This window comes from Dendrobates tinctorius, unplaced genomic scaffold, assembly GCF_039654945.1.
Source record: "Dendrobates tinctorius isolate UK_male_01 unplaced genomic scaffold, ASM3965494v1 ptg000397l, whole genome shotgun sequence".
NCBI classification, from domain to species: Eukaryota; Metazoa; Chordata; class Amphibia; order Anura; family Dendrobatidae; genus Dendrobates; species Dendrobates tinctorius.
Window position 1 is genome coordinate 1,453,432 of NW_027362063.1, and position 26,427 is coordinate 1,479,858.

The following is a 26,427-nucleotide window of genomic DNA, read 5'->3' on the forward strand; positions in this document are numbered from 1 at the left end:
TCCCTCACTTGTGAGAGTACGGCCCCGATACCGGTATCAGAGGCATCCGTTTGTACCACAAACTCGCTGCGGAAGTCCGGAGTCACCAGTACGGGCTGAGAGCAAAGTGCCCGTTTTAGGCTATGGAAGGCTTCTTCAGCCGCTAAACGCCATTTAATCATGACAGAGTCTTTCCCTTTGGTAAGATCCGTCAGGGGGGTAGCGATGGCTGCAAAATTGGGTATGAACCGGCGATCCCCAGGAAGACTTGCACCTGCTTCTTGTTGACAGGTTGTGGCCAGTCCTGAACCGCCTGAATCTTATCAACCTGGGGTTTAACAACACCCCTCCCAATTACATACCCCAAATACCGGGCTTCTTCTAGCCCGATATGACATTTCTTGGGGTTCGCGGTTAGACCTGCCTCCCACAGGTCGTCAATCACAGCTTGTACTTTCTGGAGATGAGTCTCCCAGTCCAAGCTGTAAATGACAATGTCATCCAAATAGGCCAAAGCGTACTGCCTATGCGGCCTCAGGACTCGATCCATCAGTCTCTGGAAGGTCGCTGGTGCTCCGTGCAGTCCAAACGGCATATACACATACTGAAATAGACCTTCCGGCGTAGCAAATGCCGTCTTTTCTCTGGCAGCCTCCGCCAAAGGGATCTGCCAATACCCCTTTGTTAGGTCTAGGGTCGTAATATACCGGGCTTTTCCTAACCGATCTATTAACTCGTCGACCCGGGGCATAGGATAGGCATCAAATTTTGAGACCGCATTCAGTTTCCTGAAGTCATTGCAGAACCGGATTGTGCCGTCCGGTTTAGGGATTAACACAATCGGGCTGCACCAAGCACTGTGCGATTCCTCAATGACACCTAACTCTAACATTGCCTTCACGACGCGCTTCCGGAATTCTGTAGGGTTTCACGTGAACAGTGACACCAGGTTCCGTTACGATGTCATGTTTCATTAGCGTAGTCTGCCCGGGTTTTTCTGAGAAAAACTTTTGGTTGTGAAGTAGAAACTGCCTGACCTCAGTTTTTTGCCGCTCCGAGAGAGTCTCTGCAACCCGTACCTCCGGTACGGTATGCGAGCAGACGGGCCGGGCCAGCTCCGCTGACAAGGCAGACCGATCTTCCCAGGGTTTTATCAGATTTACATGATAAATCTGTTCAGGTTTTCGTTTACCTGCCTGGTATACTTTGTAGTTTACTTCACCAACTCTTTCCTTAATCTCAAAGGGGCCCTGCCACTTTGCCAGGAACTTACTGTCCACCATGGGGACCAGGATCAACACCCTATCTCCGGGTGCAAACGTACGGATCTTGGCGCCCCTATCATAGATTCTTTTTTGGGCTCCTTGAGCCTGCATCATGTGTTCTTTGACGATAGGCATAACAGCCGCAATACGGTCCTGCATTTGTGTGACGTGATCTATCACCGTTTTAAACGGAGTGACCTGACCCTCCCAGGTTTCTTTTGCAACGTCTAACAGTCCGCGAGGACGTCGGGCGTACAATAACTCGAAAGGCGAGAATCCCGTGGAAGACTGGGGTACTTCCCTGATGGCAAAAAGCAAATACGGAAGTAAATAGTCCCAGTTCTTCCCATCCTTGTCTATCACCTTTCTCAGCATCTGCTTCAGAGTTTCATTGAACCGTTCGACCAACCCGTCTGTTTGAGGGTGATACACGGATGTGCGTAATGGTTCGATTTGTAACAATCGGCAGAGCTCCTTCATTACCCTGGACATAAAGGGGGTCCCCTGGTCGGTGAGTATCTGTTTTGGTATACCGACCCGACTAAACACATGCACCAGTTCCTTGGCAATCGTCTTGGTGGCCGTGTTACGCAAAGGGATGGCCTCCGGGTAACGAGTGGCATAATCCAAGATGACCAGGATATGTTGGTGTCCACGTGCAGACCGTGGAAGGGGCCCAACTAAATCCATCCCAATCCTCTCAAACGGGACTTCAATAATAGGTAGGGGTACCAAAGGGCTACAGAACCGGGGCTTAGGTGCAGAGGCTTGGCAGTCAGGACAAGACTCACAATATACACGAATATCGTGATGCATGCCTGGCCAAACAAAACAGTGTAATATCCTTTCGGTGGTTTTCTGGATTCCCAGGTGACCTCCCATCACATGTCCGTGGGCCAGGTCCAGCACCTGCTGTCGGTAGGGTTTTGGCATGACTAATAGTTGCACCTTATCTTCCCCCTTTTTCTCTATCTGATAGAGTAAATCATTCTCCAGAACCATGTAAGGATATGCCAGCCTAGAGCCAGGTTCTACGGGTACCCCATTTATCACTTTTACATTTGTCCTAGCCTTAGAAAGGGTAGGATCCTTTATTTGCTCGCTTTGGAAGTCATCTTTCTGAACTTCTAAATCTGGCAAACAGGGAGGTGGACGGCTGTCGGCCTCCTCCTCTTCCCCGGTCTCCTCCGTATCACCCGCCATGACTGAAAACGGGAACTGCAGGTCATTTCCCGCAGACTCTTCCCCCGAGTCTTCCGGGGAGACCTTTTCCAGGGGTTCAGGACCCACACGCGCCCTGGGAGAAGAATCATGTACACTTTTACCCAAGGGCATCAACTGATTCTCCCAGAATTGCCAGAAGTGGGGAAAATCCCGGCCCAGGATAACATCATGCAATAACGCCGGGACGAGTCCCACTTTATGTTGCACAGACCCATAGGAAGTAGTAATGCATATGATCGTGGTGAGGTACGAACAGGTGTCTCCATGCACACACGTTACAGAAAATTTGTCTGATGGTCCAGTCGGGGCTGACACCAAACTGGCCTTCACCAGCGTCACCACACTTGCCGAGTCTAACAATGCCACCACATTTTTGCCATCAACAGTTAAATCACACAAGTGTTTTTCCACATCCTTTTGACCGGCATTCACACTCACTACCCGTGCAACCATAGACATGCGGTTTTTAGAGTCTGTGACATCGCACTGCATGGGTTCAGTAGTGACCGGACAGTTCGCAGCAATATGTCCCATCTCTTGGCAGCGGAAACACCTAACGGGCCCTTTGCTTAGACCATAGTTCGTTACTCTCGGCCTCGCAGTGCGGGCAGTCCCGTTTTCCTCCCCCACTGTCTTAGGGATTTTTCCATCTCCCCTACTCCCTGGAACAATCTTACCGGTTCCACGTGGAGATGATGAAGAACGAGGTGGGGTAGCGTCGTCTCGGAGTCCTTCCGCCACGGAGTAATGTTCAACCAGATCTAAGTTGATCTGCCGTCGTAGGATTTCCATGGCTTACCCACTTCCTCAGGGCTGGCGGTAGAGCTCTCAGGTACTTGTCCATGACGACTCTCTGGATTATCTCTGGCGCTGTCAACACCTCGGGTTGTAGCCACTTCTTCGTCACATGGATCAGGTCGAACATCTGTGACTGCGGTGGTTTATCCGGCTGATAAGTCCATTGATGCACTCTCTGTGCACGGACAGCGGTCGTCACTCCCAGCCTGGCCAAGATCTCGGCTTTCAGTTTGTCAAAGTCCTGCGCGGCTTCAGGCTCTAAGTCATAATATGCCTTTTGGGCCTCACCGGAAAGAAACGGGGCAATCAGGCTGGCCCATCGTGCCTTCGGCCATTTTTCTCGCACCGCCGTCCGTTCAAACATGGTCAGGTATGCCTCGACGTCATCTTCGGTCGTCATCTTCTGCCAGTACCGACTCACGTGAATCACTCTCGACTCGGCTTCCAGATTAAGCTCAGGTAAGCTTGCCAAGCGCTGCGCCACCTGCTGGAGAAGCGAACGATCGGTAACTGTCATGTCCACCAACTCCTTCAGCTGGGCCATCATCACCCGATTAGCTTCTTGCTGGACGGCGGTGGATTGTACCAGTGCTTTCACCATGTCCTCCATGCTCATGCTTGCAACGTGATGCCCGCGTTCTCCACCACAATGTGATAAAACACTCCGGGATCGCCTTTGCTGGGGTCAAAGGTCACGTGCGTTCAGCGGGAAACTCAGGCGCAGAGCTGGGATTCGGGTATAACTGACACTGGGTCAGGTTTATTAAAGGTGAAAGCAATGCAAAAAAGGAAATAAAACATAAAACAAATCCTTGCCTGTCCGGCACTAACTAAACAATGGACAACCTAACTACCAACTGGCGGGCTTCTCCCGTCCAGCCAAACCACAGTTGCAGTGGGCACTGCTTTCACTCACGTGTGTCTCTCACACAGACAGGCTCTCTGTGTTCCCAGGCTGAGAGACTCACACAACCACCTGGCATCCTTTTATATCCACCTCCCATTATTCATTAGCAAGCAGGTGCGATACTGACCAGACTAGGCCACATAGGAAAGGAATCTGGGCGAGATATACCTGCCCTCATCCACTATTCCCACATGATTCTCACACTACATACAACAGCACAATGAATACCACCAAATGGTGGGGACCAATTATTCAAGAAGCACACAGGAGGTATAGCCCACAATGGATTGATATATGCAAAGGTACAGTATGTGTCAATTAATCAAATGCATAAATACCTAAGCTGCCTTAATAAGCATATGAAGGGATAAATAGCACTAATAAAGAGTCACCCATCTAGGTGCTCTGCTATTGTAGCATGGCAGGTCAAGTGACTGGATGACGCGCGCATTGAGCGCCGTCCCCTCTGTGACGTCGCATCATGGCGGCCGCGCGCTGCTGCAGATGTCTAATTATGTGACCACTATATAAGATCGCAGATGTCGCGCTATCCTACCTCCTGACGAAACCGCGTGTGTGGCGGTGAAACGCGCGTCGAGGTGCTATATCACAGGTGGCTACTCCCACTAGCATCATGACTGCAGGTAAATACCATTGATACACTGTTTCAGCAGTTTTGGGTGCAGGATTGTTTAAGGGATATTGAGGCTACTGTTTATTGATGTCTAACGCCATAGTCATCTGTTTATCTAGATGGGTGACGCTTTATTAGTGCTATTTATCCCTTCATATGCTTATTAAGGCAGCTTAGGTATTTATGCATTTGATTAATTGACACATACCTTTGCATATATCAATCCATTGTGGGTTATACCTCCTGTGTGCTTCTTGAATAATTGATCCTCACCATTTGGTATTCTATTTCATTGTGCTGTTGTATGTAGCTTTTAATGTGATAATAAAATTTGTATTTTATATTTTTACAAAATATTTGATCTTTGTCCTTCATTTTGCTCTTTTTGGTACTTGTATTATGTGAAGGGATCCTAGTTAAATATAAGGATTTTTTAGTATTGAACAGGTGTCAGTCAGATACTCTCATTAATAAAATGGTACATAAAGAGTTAAATAAAAGGCACACACACACACACACACATGAAATCTGGGTGAAATACAATATCTGTTCATTTTAAAAAAAAAAAAAAAAAAAATTGTGTGAGCTCTGGCATCATTTTCATAACCAGCAGAGGGAAAGCCGACGGCTGAGGGTTGATGTTAATATTCTAGGAAGGAACCAATAGCCATAAAGGTTCCCAGGCTATTAATATCAGCGCACCTTAGTTTGCTTAGCCTTTACTGGCTAGTTTACAGGGGAACCCCAGAAAAAAATTAATATGGGGTCCCTTTATAAAACTCGAACCAGCAAAGGCCAGGCAGACAGCTGCGGGCTGATATTAATAGCCTGGGAAGGGGCTATAGATATTGGCACCCCCCAGGCTAAAAACATCAGCTCTCAGCCACCCCAGAAATGGCGCATCTTATAGATGTGCCAACTCTGACACTTACATCACAAAACAATCACTGACCTCAGGGAGACCAGTCAAAGAAAACACTGCGGCAAGCGGCAAAGGCGCTCAATCAGTGAAATCCTAGGTGCATTGCTCCCTGGGAAATACGAATATGCAAATAAAGTCCGTGGAGCCTCATTTAAGAGTTTTAAACACGGGACTAGCCAGATCTTCCTCCAGGGAAGGACCCAGCCAAGGAGTGGCTCCTTTCGGAAACCACCATGACTACCAATTCTGACACTTAGCCTCACTCTTCCCACCCTGTTGCAGTGGAAAGTGGGGTAACATTTGTGGGGTTGATGTCACCTTTGTAATGTCCGGTGACATCAAGTTTCGGATTAGTAATGGAGAGGCATCTATTAGACACCCATCCATTACTAATTACTACTAATTAACATAATATTATAGGTAGATGGTTGACCCAGCTTAGGGGAAGGAATTTTTTTCCCTATGGAGAAAATTGGCTTCTACTCTGTGGGTTTTTTGCCTTCCCCAGGATCAACAATGCAGAACAGTTGCACTAAAAATAGGCCGAACTAGATGAACATAAGGTCTTCCTTCAGCCTTCAAAACTATGTTACTATGTAATCCTATAGTTGAATGGTATGTGGTGCAGTGACCACTATGTCCGCTAGGGGGCGCTGTGTGGGTGTCCCAGGACGGGACTACAGTCATATCCATTGTGGTAATGGGTATAGGATGCTGAAGGATCGTTATGTATCTAAAGGTAGGTAGCCTTGAGATGAAGACTTGCTTATGTGCTGATCAGCAGAGGCACTGCTGAGCTGTTGTTACACTGTGTCAGCGAGAGCTATCTACAAATCCACCCAGGGTTGTGTTTAAGAGTGTCATAATAAAGTATATGTGTATGAATGCTTGAAGGACCTGTGATGAGGTCATAGCCATGTGACCCAAGGGGCATGGCTACGGACCATATAAGGTAACCAGAGTAGGTCACATGAGAGAGAGCGCATGGATCTGATTGAGCCATGTGGAAGGTCCCAGCAGGCCTAGGTGGAAGAAGGTGTGCTACCTTCCTGAAGACCACGTGCTGAGGCTGTTGACCCGGGGAGGCCTATGTATATTGGCTGTATGTGAGGAGGGATAAGCCTCCTGTGTTTTGCTGAGGCTCCAGGGCTGAGCCTGAAATCATGGACACTTATACTTGCTTTTGCCTGAGCTAAAGGCTATTCCTTGTGTTATGTGCTGCTTTATGGGTTATGAAGCAATAAACCCTGTGAACTTTTAAAAGGAACGTGCCTCCTGGTTGTCTCCCGTCACACCTAAGTGAGTAGAATCCCTACAGGTAAATAAACACACAGCCAAAATAAAGTCCTTTATTTGAAAAAATGACACAGACTCCTTTGTTGTGAATATTAATTTACCATTCTTACTGAACACCTAATCCTCGACGCCCTCGTTTCCTGCAACAAAAATAAAATAATAAACCAACATATAATACTCCCTATCTCACGTAGTCCATGTACCGAATGTCCCAGGACGATCTCACATGTAGAACAGTCACATCAGGAGATGTTACTGCTCTACCCGGCCTCCGGTGATACACTGCGGGAGGGATTGCCTCCTGTCAGTGTATCACTGAGAGTTCACAGGAGTTTGTGCTCTCATGGCACTGCTGCGTGAGAATTTTTTCACACAGCGGTGCCGCAAGTGAGTACCGGAGCTGATCAGCTGATGTACTCCAGTGAACCCTCACGGCAGTGCAGTGATACACTAAGGGAGGGAGTACTCCTGTCAGTGTATCACCGGAGGTCGGGTAGAGCAGTTACATCTCCCGATGCGACTGTTCTATACGTGAGATAGTTGAGGAACTATTGGTTGGTTTATTATTTTATTTTTGCTTCAGGAGACGCGGGTGTCGGGGATTAGGTATTTGGTGAGCATGTATATTGTATGTAAATGTTTATTTTTTTTTACAATTGAACACAGTCGCTGGATGATGGGACTACTGTCCCATCATCAACTCATGCTATAACTGTTATATGTGACAGCAGACATAGCCGGATGGGAGTAGTAGTCCCATCAGACGACGTCTGGGTACACATACAGACACCTGTAGACAGACGCAGACATCCGCAGACAGACACGCACATATTCTCCGCTCACACATATTCTCCGTCCACACACATATTCCTTCTGACATCATTTCCTTTCTGAGGCGTTTGTGGCATGCAAATCCGCAAACCTTTTTACAGCTGCGGTTTGGCTGCGGATTTGACTGACTCAGTGTAAGTCAATGGGTGCAGAAACGCTGCAGATCCGCAAAACAAATTGACATGCTGCGGAAAATAAAACGCTGCGCATCAGGACGGAATTTTCCGCAGCATGTGCACACTAATTCTGAATTCCCATTGATTAACATTGCTTGAGCACTTTGCGGATTTGGTGCAATTCAGCGCAGATAAAACGCAGTGGATCCGCAACAAATCCACAACGTGTGCACATAGCCTAAGGCCTCTTTCACACATCAGGTTTTCGCCGTCAGGCGCGATCCGGCGCTTTTGACAGAAACCAGATCCGGCGAAATGCAATGCCAGATCCGGTTTCCCCCCCATTGACTTGCATTTGCGCCGGATCGCGCCGGATGGCCATGCGTTTCATCTGGTTTTTGCCGGATCCGGCAATGTGTCGCGATCCGGCGTCTGGAAAAAACGGCTACTGTAACGTTTTTTGTCTCCGGCGAAAAAGCCGGACACGCCGGATCCGGCGCGTCCGTCTTTTCCACACAATGAAAGCCTATGAGCGCCGCAATGCGCCTGATCCGGTGGCCGGATCCGGTTTTTTTGGTCTGAGCATGCTCAGTAGCTCTGCCCACAAGACATATATAAAAGCAAGACAGTGGGACCCACAGCCACACCCAACATGCCACCCAAGCAAGCAACCAAGCGCAGCAGGAGAAGGCAGGAGACCACTGCAGCACCATCAGCACCACCACCACCCCAAATGGAGCAGCAAATGGAACATGCTGAGGAGGGGAGGCCAGCAGCAGATGAGAGACGGTAATTATCAAATCCCCCATTCCTCCAAACTAGGGCTATTGAATATCAAGATATTCATTGGCCCTTTGTTTCTCTTTATTCAACAGCCGCCCAATAGATGCAGCAGCAGCAGCAGCAATGGCAGCAGGTGGAACACCACCCACAGGCATGGAGTGTGGCCACCAGGAAGACAGCACATCATCTTCTGGGAGCCCTCCCTCGCATCGTCAGCGTTTGACGGTAAGTTTTTATTTCCAAAATCCATCATCTCTGTAATATATGTCTATTCATTGCCTTTTATTTCAAAACAGGATTCACAAGATGAAGAGGAGCTCCCAGAAGAAGAAGGAAGGGGTGGACAGACATCTGGAGTGGGCTCACAATTGGTAAGTTTTTTGCATCAAACGCAGAAACACAACATCACACTACACACAACACATAGAAAACAATGTTCTGCAGACCACACACAGCAAACAAATGCCTACATCCAAAGACATAACATTTTTTGTTTTCTTCTCTAGTTTTCCCAATCTGGTGCTCGGCCAAGAGGTCCTCGCAGTGCCTCCCAGGGTCGTCGGCGACAGCAACGCGGCGGTCACCAGCGTGTAAGTATAAATATTTTTGCTTTTTTTTTTGCACTTTTTATTTCATTTCTTTTGTGGAGGCTAATTATGTTATTTTTGTCTTTTTCTTTAACAGCCTTCACAGCGTGCTCCCGACTCTGACGGTGAGGATGGAGGACTCGATGTGGACCACCTCATCGATCTCGTCAGAGAAAGGGAGCCGCTCTGGAATATGGCTGACCGCCGCCACGCTGACCTTATCGTTACCCCACGACTCTGGGAGGAAATCTGTTCGCTCCTTGTGGGCCGCTGGGAGGACCTCGATGTTCGGGCCCAGATTAAAGAGCGTAAGTATATACAGTACCGGTTGCTTGATGTAAACCAGTGTTTCCCGAACTCCAGTCCTCGTGGTCCCCACGGATCATGTGTTCAGGATTTCTATTTACTATGGAAATCCTGAAAACATGACCCCTGGGGACCATGAGGACTGGAGTTTGTGAAACACTGATGTTGTATACTAACCACTCCTTTCTCGTTTCAGGGAACAGAATTGTGAATCGGTGGCGGTCTGTGAGGGATCGTTTCAAGAAGGAGTTCAATAAAGAGATGCGGGCCCCGAGTGGATCTGGAGGACGCAGGAGCAAGTACAAGTACGCACAAGCCCTGTCGTTCCTCCGGGAAACAATGGTCACTAGAAGGTAAATATTACACACCACATGTGAAAAAAAATGTTAGATGTAACTTTTTTTTTTCAGCCAGGGCCATACCATGTCAGTATTTTAATTGTTTTTTTTTCTCTTTATTCCACAGCACGGTGAGCAGCACTCGGGAGCCTGCACGATTGGACCCTTCTGAGGCGATCCCTGAGGAGACCAGCACCGAGGGACACTTCGACCGCCCCGGTACATCTGCACCTTCCCAGCCTTCCCACACATTCGACCCATCTGTCCCATCCACCAGCACAGGAGCATCGTGGCCGCCTACATTACATGAAGCTGCTGGTGAGGAGATCGCTTTCCCTTTACCCCACCCTTCTGCCCCTGCCACCTCTAGTACACCTGCGGGTACTGGGCGGCAGCGGCAGAGGGGTCAGGAAAAGAGTTATGCGCCAGAGTTCTTGCATCTGAATGCATCTTTCCAGAACTGTCTAAAAGTCTTGTCAGAGCAAATCTCCGCAGGCTTTCAGCAGATCAACTCCAGCATTCTGGAGGTGAAGACACTTCTGCAAACCATGCATTCAGAAGCAAGATCTTCGCCAAACCACACCTTTTTCAGGTCTGTTGTGGAGCGCATGGCAACACTATCTCCTACCCAGCAGATGCATGTAATGCATTCGTGCCACGGTGCTCTACAGCAGGTTACCTCCCAACCTCCACCTCCCACCACTGTAGTTCCTCCACCTGCACCCCCTCCAGCCACTTTCCATCCTCCCCCTCCTATTACATCTGCACCCCCTCCAGCCACTTTCCATCCTCCCCCTCCTATTACATCTGCACCCCCTCCAGCCACTTTCCATCCTCCCCCTCCTATTACATACCAGCAACCTCACCAGTACCAGCAACCTTCCCAGTACCAGCAACCTCCCCAGTACCAGACATCTCCCCACTTCCAGCAACCTGCCCCGTACCAAACTCCTTCCCCGTACCAAACTCCTTCCCCATACAACTTTCCATCAACATCATCTGCTCCTACAGTCCCTGCCCAACCCTCCACTCCACCGCCCACCACCTCTTCTGCCTCCCACATGTCCACCCATTCTGTATCTTTTTCCACACCATCACCTCTAACTGTTCCTTCCCCACCACGATCCCAGTTCTCTCTCCACACTCCCATTGTCGAAGTGTCCCGCAGCCCCTCCAGCAGTATTTCCACCCCACACTACACCGAGTTATAATGTTTTTTTTGTAATAAAAATGCCCATTTGGTTGGTTTCAAACCTTTATTAAAAAATTTTTTTTACCTTTAAAACAGTTTACACAAAAAAAAATATTTTAAATAAAAGTTAAATTATTGTTTACACTGGTTGTCTGTCATTTCTTTCTGTGGTGAAATATGTTTAAAAAAAAGGTTAAATACAGGGTATTTAAAAGGTAAAAAGGTATTCAAAACCAGGTATATAACTGTGGGTAAATTTTAGCTTTTTGCCACAGTTGTGTTCCTGGTTGTGTTTGAAGCAAAGTATTTCACCTGAAAAGTTGTGTTTATTGTTGGTGATTTCCTAACAATGTACACAACTTTTGTTAAAAGGTGAAATACTTTGCATAAAACACAACCAGGTACACACCTGTGGCCTAAAGCTAAAAATAGTAAGACCATGACAAGATAGCCAACTTTGGTTGGCAAAGGTATATACTGTTGGTACAGAAGGTACACAAGTTTGGTTAGGGCACAAATCTTTCACACTCTGTCATCCTGCCAGTGTACTCTGCCTTGAGGTGACATAAAGTATAGTGCAAAATTGTCCCTCATTACTGAAACCGTCACAGAACTTCTAGTGGTAATATTTCCAATGACAACATCCATCTTCGCCAGTAACTTGCTCTTCTCTCCAACCTGCACTTTCTCCTCTACAACCTGTCAAAGAAGGGCTGTAGGAACATGCTATATATAGTTTTCCAGTAGCCAATCCCGTTCGGAAGGCCACAAGGGTCAATTTTAAAAACCAGATCCGGCGTAATCCGTCGAAAAACGGATAGAAAAACGGATGAACCGGATGAGACGGATCCGGTTTTGTCTGTCAAGAACAAGACGGATCCGGCAGAAAACCGGATCCGGCACATCAGGTTTTACAAAACATTTGCCGGATCCGGCATTCCGGCACGACGCCGGATCGCGCCTGACGCCGAAAACCTGATGTGTGAAAGTAGCCTTAGAAAGACCCCCATTTGACACATTAATTTTTTTCAGTATTTTCCTTCTCAAAATGTGGGGTGTGTCTTATGGTCCGCTGCGTCTTATAGTCCGAAAAATATGGTATTCTAATTTACTGAGAATAATTTTTGGGTTTTCATTGGCTGTAAGTCATAATTATCAACATTAACAGAAATAAACACTTGAAATAGATCACTCTGTTTGTAATGACTATATAATATGAGTTTCACTTTTTGTATTGAAGAAATGAAATAAGTTAACTTTTTGATGATATTCTAATTTTGCGAGAAGCATCTTTATGTACACTGTTCAAAAAATAAAGGGAACACTTAAACAACAGAATATAACTCCAAGTAATTCAAACTTCTGTGAAATCAAACTGTCCACTTAGGAAGCAACACTGATTGACAATCAATTTCACATGCTGTTGTGCAAATGGAATAGACAACAGATGGAAATTATTGGCAATTATCAAGACACCCTCAATTAAAGGAGTGGTTCTGCAGGTGGGTACCACAGACCACATCTCAGTACCAATGCTTTCTGGCTGATGTTTTGGTCACTTTTTTTTTTTTTTTCTCCATTATTTTTATTGAGGTTGAACAAGAAAACAAGTCAAAACAATGACAACCATAGTTACAACCACCATATATATGAAACTAGGGAAACGAGAGGAGAAAATAAGGAGCAGAAAGTGGGGATCGACAAATGAAAAACAGGAAAGGAAGGGGGGGAAGGGGAAGGGGTGAGGGGAGGAACAGGCATTAGTTTTTGGTCACTTTTGAATGTTGGTTGTGCTTTCACACTCGTGGTAGCATGAGACTGACTCTACAACCCACACAAGTGGCTCAGGTAGTGCAGCTCATTCAGGATGGCACATCAATGCGAGCTGTGGCAAGAAGGTCTGCTGTGTCTGTCAGCGTAGTGTCCAGAGGTTGGAGGCGCTACCAGGAGACAGGCCAGTACATCAGGAGACGTGGAGGGGGCTGTAGGAGGGCAACAACCCAGCAGCAGGACGGCTACCTCAGCCTTTGTGCAAGGAGGAACAGGAGGAGCACTGTCAGAGCCCTGTAGAATCAACTCCAGCAGGCCACAAACGTGCATGTGTCTGCACAAAAGGTTATAAACCGACTTCATGAGGATGGTCTGAGTGCCCGACGTCCACAGATGGGGGGATATGCTCACAGCCCAACACCATGCGGCCCTCCAAAGAAATGCCACCCCACACCATTACTGACCCACTGCCAAACCGGTCATGCTGAAGGATGTTGCAGGCAGATCGCTCTCCACGGCATCTCCAGACTCTCACGTCTGTCAAATGTCCTCAGTGTGAACCTACTTTCATCTGTGAAGAGCACAGGGGGCCAGTGGCGAATTTGCCAATCCTGGTGTACTGTGGCAAATGCCAAGCGTCCTGCACGGTGTTGGGCTGTGAGCACAACCCCCGTCTGTGGACGTCGGGCACTCAGACCATCCTCATGGAGTCGGTTTCTAACCGTTTGTGCAGACACATGCACATTTGTGGCCTGCTGGCGGTCATTTTGCAGAGCTCTGGTAGTGCTCCTCCTGTTCCTCCTTGCACAAAGGCAGAGGTAGCCATCCTGCTGCTGGGTTGTTGCCCTCCTACGTCCCCCCTCCACGTCTCCTGGTGTACTGGCCTGTCTCCTGGTAGTGCCTCTAGCTTCTGGACACTACGCTGACAGACACAGCAAACCTTCTTGCCACAGCTCGCATTGATGTGCCATCCTGGATGAGCTGCACTACCTGAGCCACTTGTGTGGGTTGTAGAGTCCGTCTCATGCTACCATTAGTGTGAAAGCACAACCAACATTCAAAAGTGACCAAATCTTCAGCCAGAAAGCATTGGTACTGAGATGTGGTCTGTGGTCCCCAAGTGCAGAACCACGCCTTTATTGAGGGTGTCTTGATAACTGCTAATAATTTCCATCTGTTGTCTATTCCATTTGCACAACAGCATATGAAATTGATTGTCATTCAGTGTTGCTTCGTAAGTGGACAGTTTGATTTCACAGAAGTTTGATTCACTTGGAGTTATATTCTGTTGTTTAAGTATTCCCTTTATTTTTTTGAGCAGTGTATAAGAGAGTCATCTGAACAAGCCATTAAGAGGAATCTTTCTGCAGTTTTTTGCTATTTAATCTAAGAGCAGCATAATGTAGAGCAAGAAAGCCTGATTACAGCTATGTGAAATTGGAAACAGTCTTAGGAGCGCAAGGAAGAGACTCAGACAAGAGATGGGGTTAAACCACAACGCGTTTCGACGGAGGATCCGTCTTCATCAGGCGGAAGTTCCACCTGATGAAGACGGATCCTCTGTCGAAACGCGTTGTGGTTTAACCCCATCTCTTGTCTGAGTCTCTTCCTTGCGTTCCTAAGACCGTTTCCAATTTCTCATTGCTCCTATCCTCCATCGGAGGTTTTCGGCTGGAGCTGCGGTGGAGACCTGACATCCTTGTCTGCCCCTGGGTTGCTTCCTAAGCGCTCCTGCATGAAAGCTTATCACTGACTCTTGATTACAGCTATGTGTCACTTATAAGGCTGTGTGTTGCAGTTTTAATACAATCAGTGTTTTATCAGCGGTAGATTATCACTGCCTGACCAGGTCTCACACACTGGAGTCAAGCAAATCTGTGTAACCCTGCCCCCACCACTGATTAGCAGCTTGCTGACAATGTGCAGTGTACACAGGAAGCTGCCAATCAGTGATGTGGGCGAGGTTATACACGGCTCAGCATTCATAGCATTGCTACATCTACAACAGTGAAGAGAGACAGTGATTCTATCAAAACTACACCATGCAGTTCTGTAAGTGACACACTGATTGAATCAGGCTCTCTTGCCCTATATTATGCTGCTCTCAGATTAAGCAGCAAAAACCTGCTGACGGATTCTATTTAAAGAGTATTCAAAATATTCTTTATAAATGTTATTTATTATAAAATTATCAGTTATATGTGAATACATCCCAGTTTCCAAGATCTCTGCTAACTGTCATCAAAGAGAAAAACTCATTGTTTTCTTTGAGTGATTGAAAATCTGTTGGGTACACAGGTAGAGAACTAAATTCAATTATAATATCTACCTCTTTTCATAGGCAGATTACCCGTGTGTCCACCACATGATATTGACAGATTCTAAAAACACAGGAAAAAAGGGTTTATTTTCCTATTCAATGACAGAAAGAAGAGATCTTAAAAACCATCATGAATTGATTACAAAATGTCATTTTACAAAAGATATTTTCTTGCTGAAATGAAATATGAATTTGCCTTCAAGTATCTTGATTCATTTTAGTCTACAATTAATTAGATATGTATACCAATAACAGGGTTAGCCAAGCTTATAGATTCCTGGCATAGTTACATGATGTGCGTCTCTCTTCATTCATTTGTAAGGGAAAATGTTGAGCTATGAGCCAAGTTTCCTATGTGAAAGATTAATTATTAATAATTCCATCTGCTCGTCCACATTCGATTAATATTGGCAAATCTTCTTAGTCATCTATTCTAATGAGTATGACTGACTATTCCCTTGGCAGAAGATGTCGGGGGAATGTTAATTAACTACGCTGGATTATTTCTTCTGCCAGGAGATAAGTCATTGTCAGAAGTTTTCTGCTCACCACAGAAATAAACGTGACCACTAAGCCGAGGAGTGGGTGAATGAATGGTGGATCATGGCTGTCTACGGACAGCAATGCCTGGACTGAACACTGGTCTCCTGACCTGTACCTAGGGCCTGATTCATCATTGGATTTTTGGCAGTTTTTTGCATCTCTAAATTAGTGACTTTTCCATTTGAGACAAACTCTTCAACAATTTGTCATTTGTTGCTCAGTCAGGGTTCTGACTTTTATGTCAATGTGGCTTTTCAAGATGTTTTAGACCAATTCACCAATTGTATTTTTTTGGCTATGTTCACACTATCAGTATTTGGTCAGTATTTTATATCAGTATCTGTAAGCCAAAACCAGGAGAGGAACAATCAGAGGAAAAGTATAATAGAAACACGTCACCACTCCTGTATCTATCATCCACTCCTGGTTTTGACTCACAAATACTGACCACATACTGATACTGTGAATGTAGGCTTAAGAAAAAAAAAATATTGCAAAATGTGGTACAAGGAGTGATTTTCTGTATGACAATTTTTGCACTATTTTGCAAAACGTAGGACGGTTTGCGCTAAGTAGCAAAAGGGATCAAAGACCAAAAATAGAGCGTTTTTTTATTTTGTGGATAATTTATGAAGAGCCGTTTTGAAGATTATGGAAAACAAAAAATGCCATACGAACACAAAATAGAAAAGAGACTTAAAAAAAAAAAAAAAAAAAAAAAGACAAAAACCCAAAAATGATTAATCGGGGCCATTGGTGCTAAGTTTGAGTCCCAGAAACCAGCAGTCAGTCCAGGCATTTATACAGAACATTCCATCTGAACCTAGTCTAAATCAGGAAAAGAAAATCAGTGGTGAGCACCCTGTCATTCTATGTTGCAAGCAGCTCTCCAATGGGAAATGTCTAGCTAAATTTTCTTTTAAAGGGGTTGGCTATTACTTTTTTATTGATGGCATATCCTCAAGATAGGCAATCAATATCTAATCAGTCCCATCAGTTCTATAATGGTCACCGCCGGGTAATGTTGCAGGTGAATCTGTAGTACCAGGCCGCGGACACTAAAGATTTGATAGAGTTGCTGTGTTCTGGCAGCATCCGAGAATTTCCAGCTGATAGGTGGGGTTGCTGGGTGTTGTACCCCCACCGATCAGACATTCATGGACAACCTACTTAATGATATCATGGAAGCGTGTGAATTCATTTGATTGCTTTTTTTCCCCATTCCTTCCATTATATATCATAATGCTACATGCTGAATATGTAGCAGTTATTAAACATTGCTGGAATGTTACCTCGTTGAAGTCTCCTATCCTTGGGATATGATTTTTGCGGCTCTTGCCCAGGACGGCTCCCGTATTTGATATGACCACGGCAGTGTTCCATAGTATGTCTCCATGTAACTCATCCCTCTCCAGGATTGGAGACACAATTACCATGTTGTACTTCTTTGCAAGCTGAAAGTGTCAAAAAGAAAAAGCACTTATGTAAAAAGTAATACAAAAGGATTGCAGCTACAATGATTTCATTTGTGATCACTTATCATTCAAAATTATCACTTATTTTAAGATTTTAGTAAAGGTATGATTTCTCTCTATATTCCAAGTGGAAGAAATCTATTGACGATACTTAAAGAACAAAGAAGGTATCGCAATGTAAAAATGAGCTTAAGAAAAAGGGGGGAAATTAATTCATGTCGTGCACTTAGAATAAAATCTCTCAGGGACCTCTATGGAATATGACAATATCTGAAATGTGCCAGAATGAGTAGACACATAGCAGTATTATGGCTCCGCTTTGTATGAAATGTCATGTTCTAAGGGGCCCACATCATCATTTGTAACTTATGGAAGTCACTTTTTATTTTTTTTACACTTTTGCACAAAATTCTTGAAAATGGAGAATGCCATGAATTTAGCATAAAATCAAAAAAATGTTCTTTATTTTTGTATTTGACCAGATTGACTTAATCAAAAGTCTCAAATCCTTAAAAAAGTAATTAAGATGCACCAAATTGGAAACTCCGCCAGAAACCTTACTCCAGACAGTGACTGGAGTGAGACGCTCCAAAAAAAAAGTAACATTTCGTAAAAGTCGCGTTTATGAACTATCTAACCCAGCTGTATAAGCAAAGTTGTTGAGTAAGGCCAGGATCACACATGCGAGAAACTCGGATGAGTCTCGCATGTTAATGCTCGGCACTGCCACCGGCATTCGGATTAAAGTGTGCAGCTGCATAGCAATACATGGAGCCGCACGCTCCGATCTGAGTGCCGGCGGCAGTGCCGGGTATTAACATGCAAGACTCGTCTAAGTTTCTCGCATGTGTAATCCCAGCCTAAGAATCCAAAAAGAAAGACAACTTAACTGGTGCACAACATAGACGCAAATACTAAAGCTGCTACAAAGGTGCAAATCACTCCAGAGAAGTGGAGGAACAACAATGATGAATTGGGGCCATGGAGTCTGACGTAGCCTGTACAGCAGTGCAGATTGTGGCACTGCCCCGGTGTGTGAGCCCTACCATTGCATTTCCTTCTCCCAAGCATAAAGAGGGTTTGTTCAAGATAAAAAACATACACAACACTAGTGTCCATTGGTCGTGACTACTGATGAGCGATCGTGCTCGGATAAGCCGGATTACTTACCGGTAATGCTCTTTTAATGAGTCCACGACAGCACCCACTGGAGGTATCGGATCCGCCCCATTTGGAACAGGAAACCCTACAGGAAAGATAAAAGGGGGCGGTCCGCCTCTCCTCCTCAGTTTTGCATTTCAGAGTACCAGGAGGACCGCCAAGGATTAGGCAATGTCTTGTACTTATAACTTTACTTATCCAACTTTAGCAGATATAGTTTTAATATTGATATTTCTAGCAGGGAGGGAAGTGAGCGGGTGCTGTCGTGGACTCATTAAAAGAGCATTACCGGTAAGTAATCCGGCTTTTTACCCTTCGCCACGACAGCACCCACTGGAGAGATTCCAGAGACCATCACCTGGGTGGGACCACCGTGCCAAGGACAGTCCTGCCAAAGCTTAGGTCAGAAGTAGACGAAAGGTCAAGTCTATAGTGTCTATAGAAGGTAGAAGGGGATGACCAAATTGCCGCCTTACATATGGTTTCAATTGGAACGTCACCCCTCTCCGCCCAGGAGGCCGCCATTGCTCTGGTGGAATGTGCTCTGATGTCTTCCGGAGGTTCTTCATTTTTTGCAGAGTAGGCTAAACGGATGGCATCCCTGATCCATCGGGAAATGGTGCTCTTTGTGACTCCATACCCTTTTTTATGGCCCTGAAAAGAAATGAAGAGAGCCCTACACTGCCTCCAGCTCTCGGACCTTTCGATATACTTTAGGACAGTTCTTCTGACGTCCAAAGTGTGGAATTTCTGCTCTTCCGGAGTGGAGGGATCTTCAAAGAAGGTTGGGAGGAGTATCTCCTGAGACCTATGGTACTTTGTTGATACCTTAGGCAGGTATGAGGGGTCTGGCTTTAATATTAATCTATCCCGATATACCTGCAAAAAGGGTGGATCTATGGACAGGGCCTGGATATCACCCACTCTCCTAGCGGATGTCAGTGCTACCAAGACGGCCGTCTTAAATGATAAATATTTAAGGGATATCGTATCTATCGGTTCGAAAGGTTCTTCTGTCAGGGCGTCTAACACCAAGTTTAAGACCCATGTAGGGATTGTGGGTATGTGAATCGTGATATCCACTTATTCCCTGCTATATTATGGCCATACAGCGCCCCCAACGCAGACACCTGTACTTTCAGTGTGTTTACTGACAAGCCCAATTCCTTCCCTTTTTGTAGGAATTCTAAGATAGGAACTATCGGGACTTCTGCTGTATGAGATGCTGTATGAAACTGTAGGAATTTTTTCCATATTCTTTTATAAATTTGGGTTGTGGACTGCTTCCTGCTCTGTAGAAGCGTAGTAATTAATGATTGCGAAAACCCTCTTGATGTTAATAGGTGCCTTTCAAGTTCCACGCCGTCAAGTGTAAGTTGTTCACTTGAGGGTGGAAAAAAGGGCCTTGGGAGAGTAGGTTGGAGTTTGAGGGGAGAACCCAAGGATCTGTCACTGACATAATTCGTAGCCACGAGAACCACGGTCTCTTGGGCCAGAAAGGTGCTATCAGGATTACTCTCGCCTTTTCCTCTCTGATTTTCCGAATCAGTTGTGGCAGGAGAATCAATGGCGGGAAGGCGTATGCCAGTTTGAATTTCCATGAGGCCTGGAGGGCATCCAGTATGTCTGGGTGATCTGCTGGAGACAGGGAAGCAAAGGTTTTTGTTTGTCTGTTTTCCCTTGTGGCGAAGAGGTCCACTTGAGGATGCCCCCATAGAGCTACTATGTCCTGGAAGATCTGGCGATTGAGGCACCACTCCCCTTGCCGAAGTGTGTGTCGGCTTAAGAAATCTGCCTCTTGGTTGTCCTCTCCTCTGATATGAAGAGCTGAGAGGGACAACAAATTGCTTTCGGCTAAGTTTAAGATTCTTGCCGCAGAAGACATCAGAGTCTCTGATCGAGTACCTCCTTGTCTGTTTATGTAGGCCACCGTGGTGGTGTTGTCCGACAGGATCCTGACATTTTTCTGTTGAAGCTGTGGAAGGAAATGATGTAGAGCATAGTATACTGCTGTCAGTTCTTTTAAATTAGACGAGTATTTTCTTTCCTCTCTATTCCATCTTCCTTGACAAAAGCTATTCCCCATATGGGCTCCCCAGCCTTGGGGGCTAGCGTCGGTGGTTAGGATACCAGATGGTACTATGACCCATGGGACTCCTGAGGATAGATGGTCATCATCTAACCACCATTCCAGAGAAGTCAAGACCTCCTGAGTTAGAGTTATCTTGCTCTCAAGGTGACCACCATGTCGCTTCTCCTCCTGGAGAATCTGATGCTGAAGTGTGCGGACATGATAATGGGCCCACCGGACTGCAGGGGCACAGGAATCTAGCGACCCCAATAGCGACATTGCCCCTCTCAGAGACATGCGTGCTCTTTCTATGGCTGCCTCTACTTTCTCTTTTGTTAGTGCTATCTTTACCTGAGGAAGTAGACATTTCTGGGTTATGGAGTTCAATTGGAACCCCAAAAACATCTGGAGGGATTGCGGAACGAGCCTGGACTTCTGTATATTGATGATCCAGCCTAGGTACTGCAAAGATGAGATTGCGTTAGCCACTCTTTCGGTACATTGGGTATCTGAGTTCCCGATTTTTAGGAAGTCGTCTAAGTAAGGTACGATTAAAGTATCCTTTTGACGAACATAGGCCATCACCTCTGCCATCACCTTGGTGAAGATTCTTGGCGCTGTTGAGAGGCCGAAAGGCATGGCTGTGTACTGAAAATGACGGACCTTGCCCTCGAACACCACTACGACCCTTAGATATTTTTGGTATCTATTATGGATAGGAAGATGATAGTAAGCATCTTTTAAATCAATTCCCGCCATCACACAATTTGGAAAGAGAAGCTTTATGGTGGATCTGATTGATTCCATCTTAAACTTATAATTTTTTATAAACGTATTAAGCTTCCTTAAATTAATAATTGTTCTAAACGTACCATCTGGTTTGGAAATTAAAAATAAGGGAGAGTAGAAGCCTCTACCTTCCTGTCCCTCTGGGACCTCCACTAAAACCCCCTTGCTTAGTAGGCTCCGAATCTCTTCTTCGAGGGCCTTTTGTTGGGCTATAGAATTAAGGCGGGTTAGGATAAAGAAATCATAAGGGTATTGAAGGAATTCTATTTTCATTCCTTCTTTAATAATACCCAAGATCCATGGGTTTGAGGATATTTGTTCCCATTTTGGATAAAAGAACCGTAATCTACCCCCTACAGGTGGGTCTGATTTTTTAATTTCTATTATCCCTTCGGAATGTTGGACCCCTGAACATGGTACCCTTTTGTTTCTCTTCTTTTGTGGCCCATCTATTTGATTTTTCCGTTTGCCTCCTTCTTCCAAACGGTCGCCTCTTAAAGGTTCTCCTATAGAAAGGGATAGAAGAGTCAGGGAACGCCTTCTTCCTCTCCTTTGCTTTGGCGAGTATCTCATCTAGGGCTTTTCCGAAGAGAAACTCACCCTCACACGGGGTTGCACAAATCTTAGCCTTTGATTGCGCGTCCCCCTTCCAGCTCTTCATCCACAACGCCCTTCTGGCGTTGTTCACCAGAGCTGCTGATCTTGCTGCCAGCCGTAGAGTGTCCGCCGACGCATCAGCCATAAAGGCAGCTGCCCCTCTAATTAATGGGATAGCGGCCCGTAATTTCTCTCTGGACACCTTTTGCTCGATTTGCTGATCCAGCTGGTCCAACCACACGAGCATAGATCTAGTGGTGCATGTGCTGGCTACCGCTGGCTTAAAAATACCCGTGGTAGCTTCCCAGGACCTCTTCAATGATGATTCTGCCTTGCGGTCTAACGGGTCTGCCAACAAGCCTGCGTCCTCTACTGGAATAGCCGATTGTTTCGAGGTAGAGGATATAACGGCATCCACTTTTGGCACTTTGGTCCATTTTAATAGCTCCTCATCGCTATATGGATACTTTCTTTTTGAGGCTGATGGGAGAAAACTTCTTTGGTCATGTTTTTCCCATTCCCTCTTTATTAGGGCTTTAATCGCCGGTATTACCGGGAACGCTCTCCTTTTCTTTTCCTCCAATCCCGCAAACATTATGTCTTGTGCGGTTTGGGCACCCCTTGGTTCCTCACACCCCATAGTGCTTCTCACCGATTTAACTAGGTTGTCCACACTATCCAGGGGGAAACATGACCGTCCCTCCATGTCTGATGATGACGAGGATGTGAGTGAGGAGTCAGAGATTAACCCCCCTTCTTCCTCTGACTCTGAGCTGAGGGTTACCTGCTTCTTGCTGCCAGTCTCTGAGGGAGTTTTGGCGCGGTTAATAGCCTGTATCTCCTCCCTGATTATAGCTCTAATGTCCGTTGTCGACAATGCGGCCCCCTGCTTACAGAGCTTCTTAGGGTAGGAGTCAGGGAGAGGTTCAGAGCATAGCGCACATTCTTTATGCTTGGATTTCTCCTTTTTCTTGGTCTAGAAGAGGACACCAAGGCGGGGGGGGGGGGGGGTGTGGAGAGGTCAACTTAGTAGGCAGAGTATATACTCTGCACACTCACCCAGTGAAGCCTTATATTACCGGATCAGATGGCTGAGATCCCGTCCTAGGTCTTGACTCTCCAGTTTCGCTCCTGCGCCCGGTGTCTGTCCTAGTGTTGCGGTCCCTGGTGGAGCTGCCCCCCGCAGAATCTCCTGCTGGAGCGTGCGCTTCCGTTGGGGACAACATGGCTTGTCCCTGCTCAGCTGCGCGCTGTTTAAATAGATTGCGCGCTGCTTTATCTCTCTTTTTTTTTTTTTTTCCGGAAGTCGCTCCTCCCCGGGATTCTCCCCGCACATGCGCCGTCGCGCTCAGCCATTCTACCCCAGAAGTTCAATCATTACTTCCGGGGTTAAGGAGTCTCCACGCCGGCCAGCCACCGCGCCCCCGCCTGTTCTCTGCGGCCTGCGCCCACCGCCACCGCTGCTTCACGGGAGCCTCTCTTCCCTTTTTTTTTTTTTTTCTTCGCGCCACAGGCGCACTTACCCAGGCAGCGGCGGCGCCTTAGTGCCTCCCCGGCGCACTCCTGGGTGAGACCGGGTGGCCCACCCCGGACCCGGTCATCACCCTCCACCTGCCAGACGAGGGGGGAGCCGTCTAGCGGAGTCTCCCCCGACGCTGCCTCCGGACCGCAGCCCCTGCCGTTCTCAAGGAGACTGCACAGGCGGCATGCATGGCCCAGGTAAGCTTCCTGAAGGATCCTGGCTCCGTTTGGAACAGGAAACCAAAACTGAGGAGGAGAGGCGGACCGCCCCCTTTTATCTTTCCTGTAGGGTTTCCTGTTCCAAATGGGGCGGATCCGATACCTCCAGTGGGTGCTGTCGTGGCGAAGGGTAAAAAGCTGTTATTCGAGCATCCTTGGATGGTAACTGAGTGTCTTCTGCGTGCTCGAATAATATGTTTGAGTCCCCGCAGCAGCAGGTCTCGTCAGCCACATCACATGCAGGGATTGTCTAATAAATAGGTAATCCCTGCATGTGCTGCAGCTGTCGAACAGCCACGAGACATGCTGCTGCGGGGACTCGAACATATTATTCGAACATATTATTCGAGCACGCCGTTAGCATCCGAGGATGCTCGAATAACAGCTTATCCGAGAACGGTCGCTCATCACTGGTCGTGACTTCAAAGGGGATCAGCTGAAATACCAAATGCAGCCAAGGTTGCCAGTGTTAAGGCCCTTTTACATTTAGCGATGCACCAGCGATACGACCCGGTCAGGATCGCTGGTGCATCGCTAAATGATCGCTAGTGAGCTTTCACACAGGCAGACCTCACAGCGATGCAGCAGCGAAGCAGCGCACGATACTCACCTTTCACACACAGCGATGAAGACGTCCTCCTGCCCGCGTCCAGCGTTGCTCGTCTCACACAGCAGGAAGCCCAGCAGGAAGCAGACGACGAGAAATGGAGCCGCCCGATCTCGCACGATCAGCGATTGACAGCGGGGGAGCTGGTCGGAGGTAAGTATCACACATAGCGATATCGCTATAACGTCACAAAATCAGTGACGTTTTAGCGATATTGCTAGCGATATCGCTATGTGTAAAAACCCCTTTAGTTCCAACCTGTCATGTGTGATATCACCGCATATGAAAGCTGGTCCATCACAGGGCAGTAAATTGCTTTCATTTGTGAATTACCATCAATTATTACGGTTGCTGCCCACTTACCAGATGCACCATGCTCCTCAATATGTTTCTTTTTATATTGTAAGGCAATGGAGATGTATGCAAGTGTTGGTATACAAGTGCAATCGTTAAATCCCTTTTGATAGTACTTTATTATTTTTGAAAGGGGGGGGGGGGGGGAAATCAGTTGGCTGCCGTGTGATCAAACACAGTGTGATCTTAGCCACCATGAAACTTGTAGCATCGTCAACCACTGAGCAAAGTTTGGGGACATTTTAAAAAGGAATTGAGGAAGTTTGTACACAAATAAAACATCCATCTCAAAAGTCACCATTTAGTAAAAGGAATGTGTCAAACTATTTTTTTTCAACAACTGAAACGTAAAGTATTAATGGTTTAATAAAAAAAAAAAATGTTTCACCATCAGACTGCAAAGCACAATCGTAGGAAATGAAGTGTAAGGTGAAAGGACACAAACAATATTCATATATTGGGGCGTTAGAAGATTAACTTTCATTTACAGGCCCTTTATGGACTGAGGTGATCCATCACACAGCAGTCAGAGGAGTGTCTGGCTCCATAGCGTAGACCAGGTCTATGGTTGGACAGCTACAGCTTATACATGAAGTGATTACAAGTGTACTAGGAAATTACTGTATATACAATTGCTAAATCTGTGATTGAATTACTTTCCTCAGAGGCCAGACCACACACTTCCCAGAGGCACGTCAGCCAGAGCTCATTGGTGTCTGACTCTGAGAACTGCTGTCATGTATTTTACACAACTACATGCTACATCTCACTGAAATAAAATTTACATGATTCTAAATATTGCCTTACGTATTAAAAAAAACCACCCGAAATCTGTGAAAAAATAGTTAGCATTAGTTTTACCTCCTGGCAGAACCTAGTAGTGACTCCATTTTCAGCCGACTCTGCAAACTCTGTCCACGGCAGTCGCTCCCTTGTGCAGAAAGCAAAAGGCATAGCTGGAAAGAAGATATGGGGATTGTTCAAGACAAGCCAAATGTGCACAAGTGAAAAACCTTACTAAAAAGGGGCAAACACTGCAGAGTTAGGGTGTGTGCACACGCTGCGGATTCTGCTGCGGATCCGCAGAGGATTTGGCCCTGTGGATCCGCAGCAGTTTCTGCTGCGGTGTACAGTACCTTTATTCCCTATGGGAAATGGAAACCGCTGTGCAGACGCTGCGGAATTTTCCGCGCGGATTATCTGCGGTTTCTAAACCGCAGAAAGAACTGACATGTCAATTCTTTCTGCGGATTCCGCAGCGGTTTACCATCTCCTCCATTGAAGAGATGATAAACCACAGGGCAAAACCACAGGCTAATCCGCAGGTAAACCGCAGGTCTTTTGACCTGCGGATTTATCTGCGGATTTTGCAAAATCCACGCGGATCAATCCGCAGCGTGTGCACACACCCTTAGGGTTTAACAAAGGGGATTAAGCAAAGTATTTATCAATCGAGTCCCAAATTTTTTCTTATTGTACATTGCTTTATAGCTTTCCTCTTCCAATCAAGCGGCTTGTGACCAGCTATAATGTTAGCATAGAAAATCATACGTAATTCTATGGAACCTTAGCTGTACTGCCACTGTCTAATCAGAAGAATGCAAAGCAGATTTTGGGGAAAAAAAAACTCTCCCTTTACAACTGCTTCAGGAACTGCTTCAGAAAATGATAAAAAAAACTCCAAAAACTCTCTGAAGTTTCCTGAAATGCTGTCCAAATCTCATTGTTTTTAAACACCTAGAAAAAACTGTGCGTGCATTTAGTCTAAGGCCATGTGCACATGTTCAGTATTAGGTCAGTATTTTACCCCCGTATCTATAAA

At 46.2% G+C, this 26,427-nt stretch overlaps 1 protein-coding gene across 1 annotated transcript in view; it reads right to left on the reverse strand.

Moving 5' to 3' along the window:
• The window catches only part of UPB1 (beta-ureidopropionase 1), an 86,669-nt gene that overhangs the window by 40,654 nt on the left and 19,588 nt on the right, over positions 1–26,427 (reverse strand). The window contains exons 4-5 of the mRNA XM_073563761.1: positions 25,467–25,561; positions 17,104–17,265 (exon numbers count right to left, since the gene is read on the reverse strand). Coding sequence (XP_073419862.1) covers positions 17,104–17,265; positions 25,467–25,561 — 257 coding nt within the window. The remainder of the gene's footprint in view (positions 1–17,103; positions 17,266–25,466; positions 25,562–26,427) is intronic.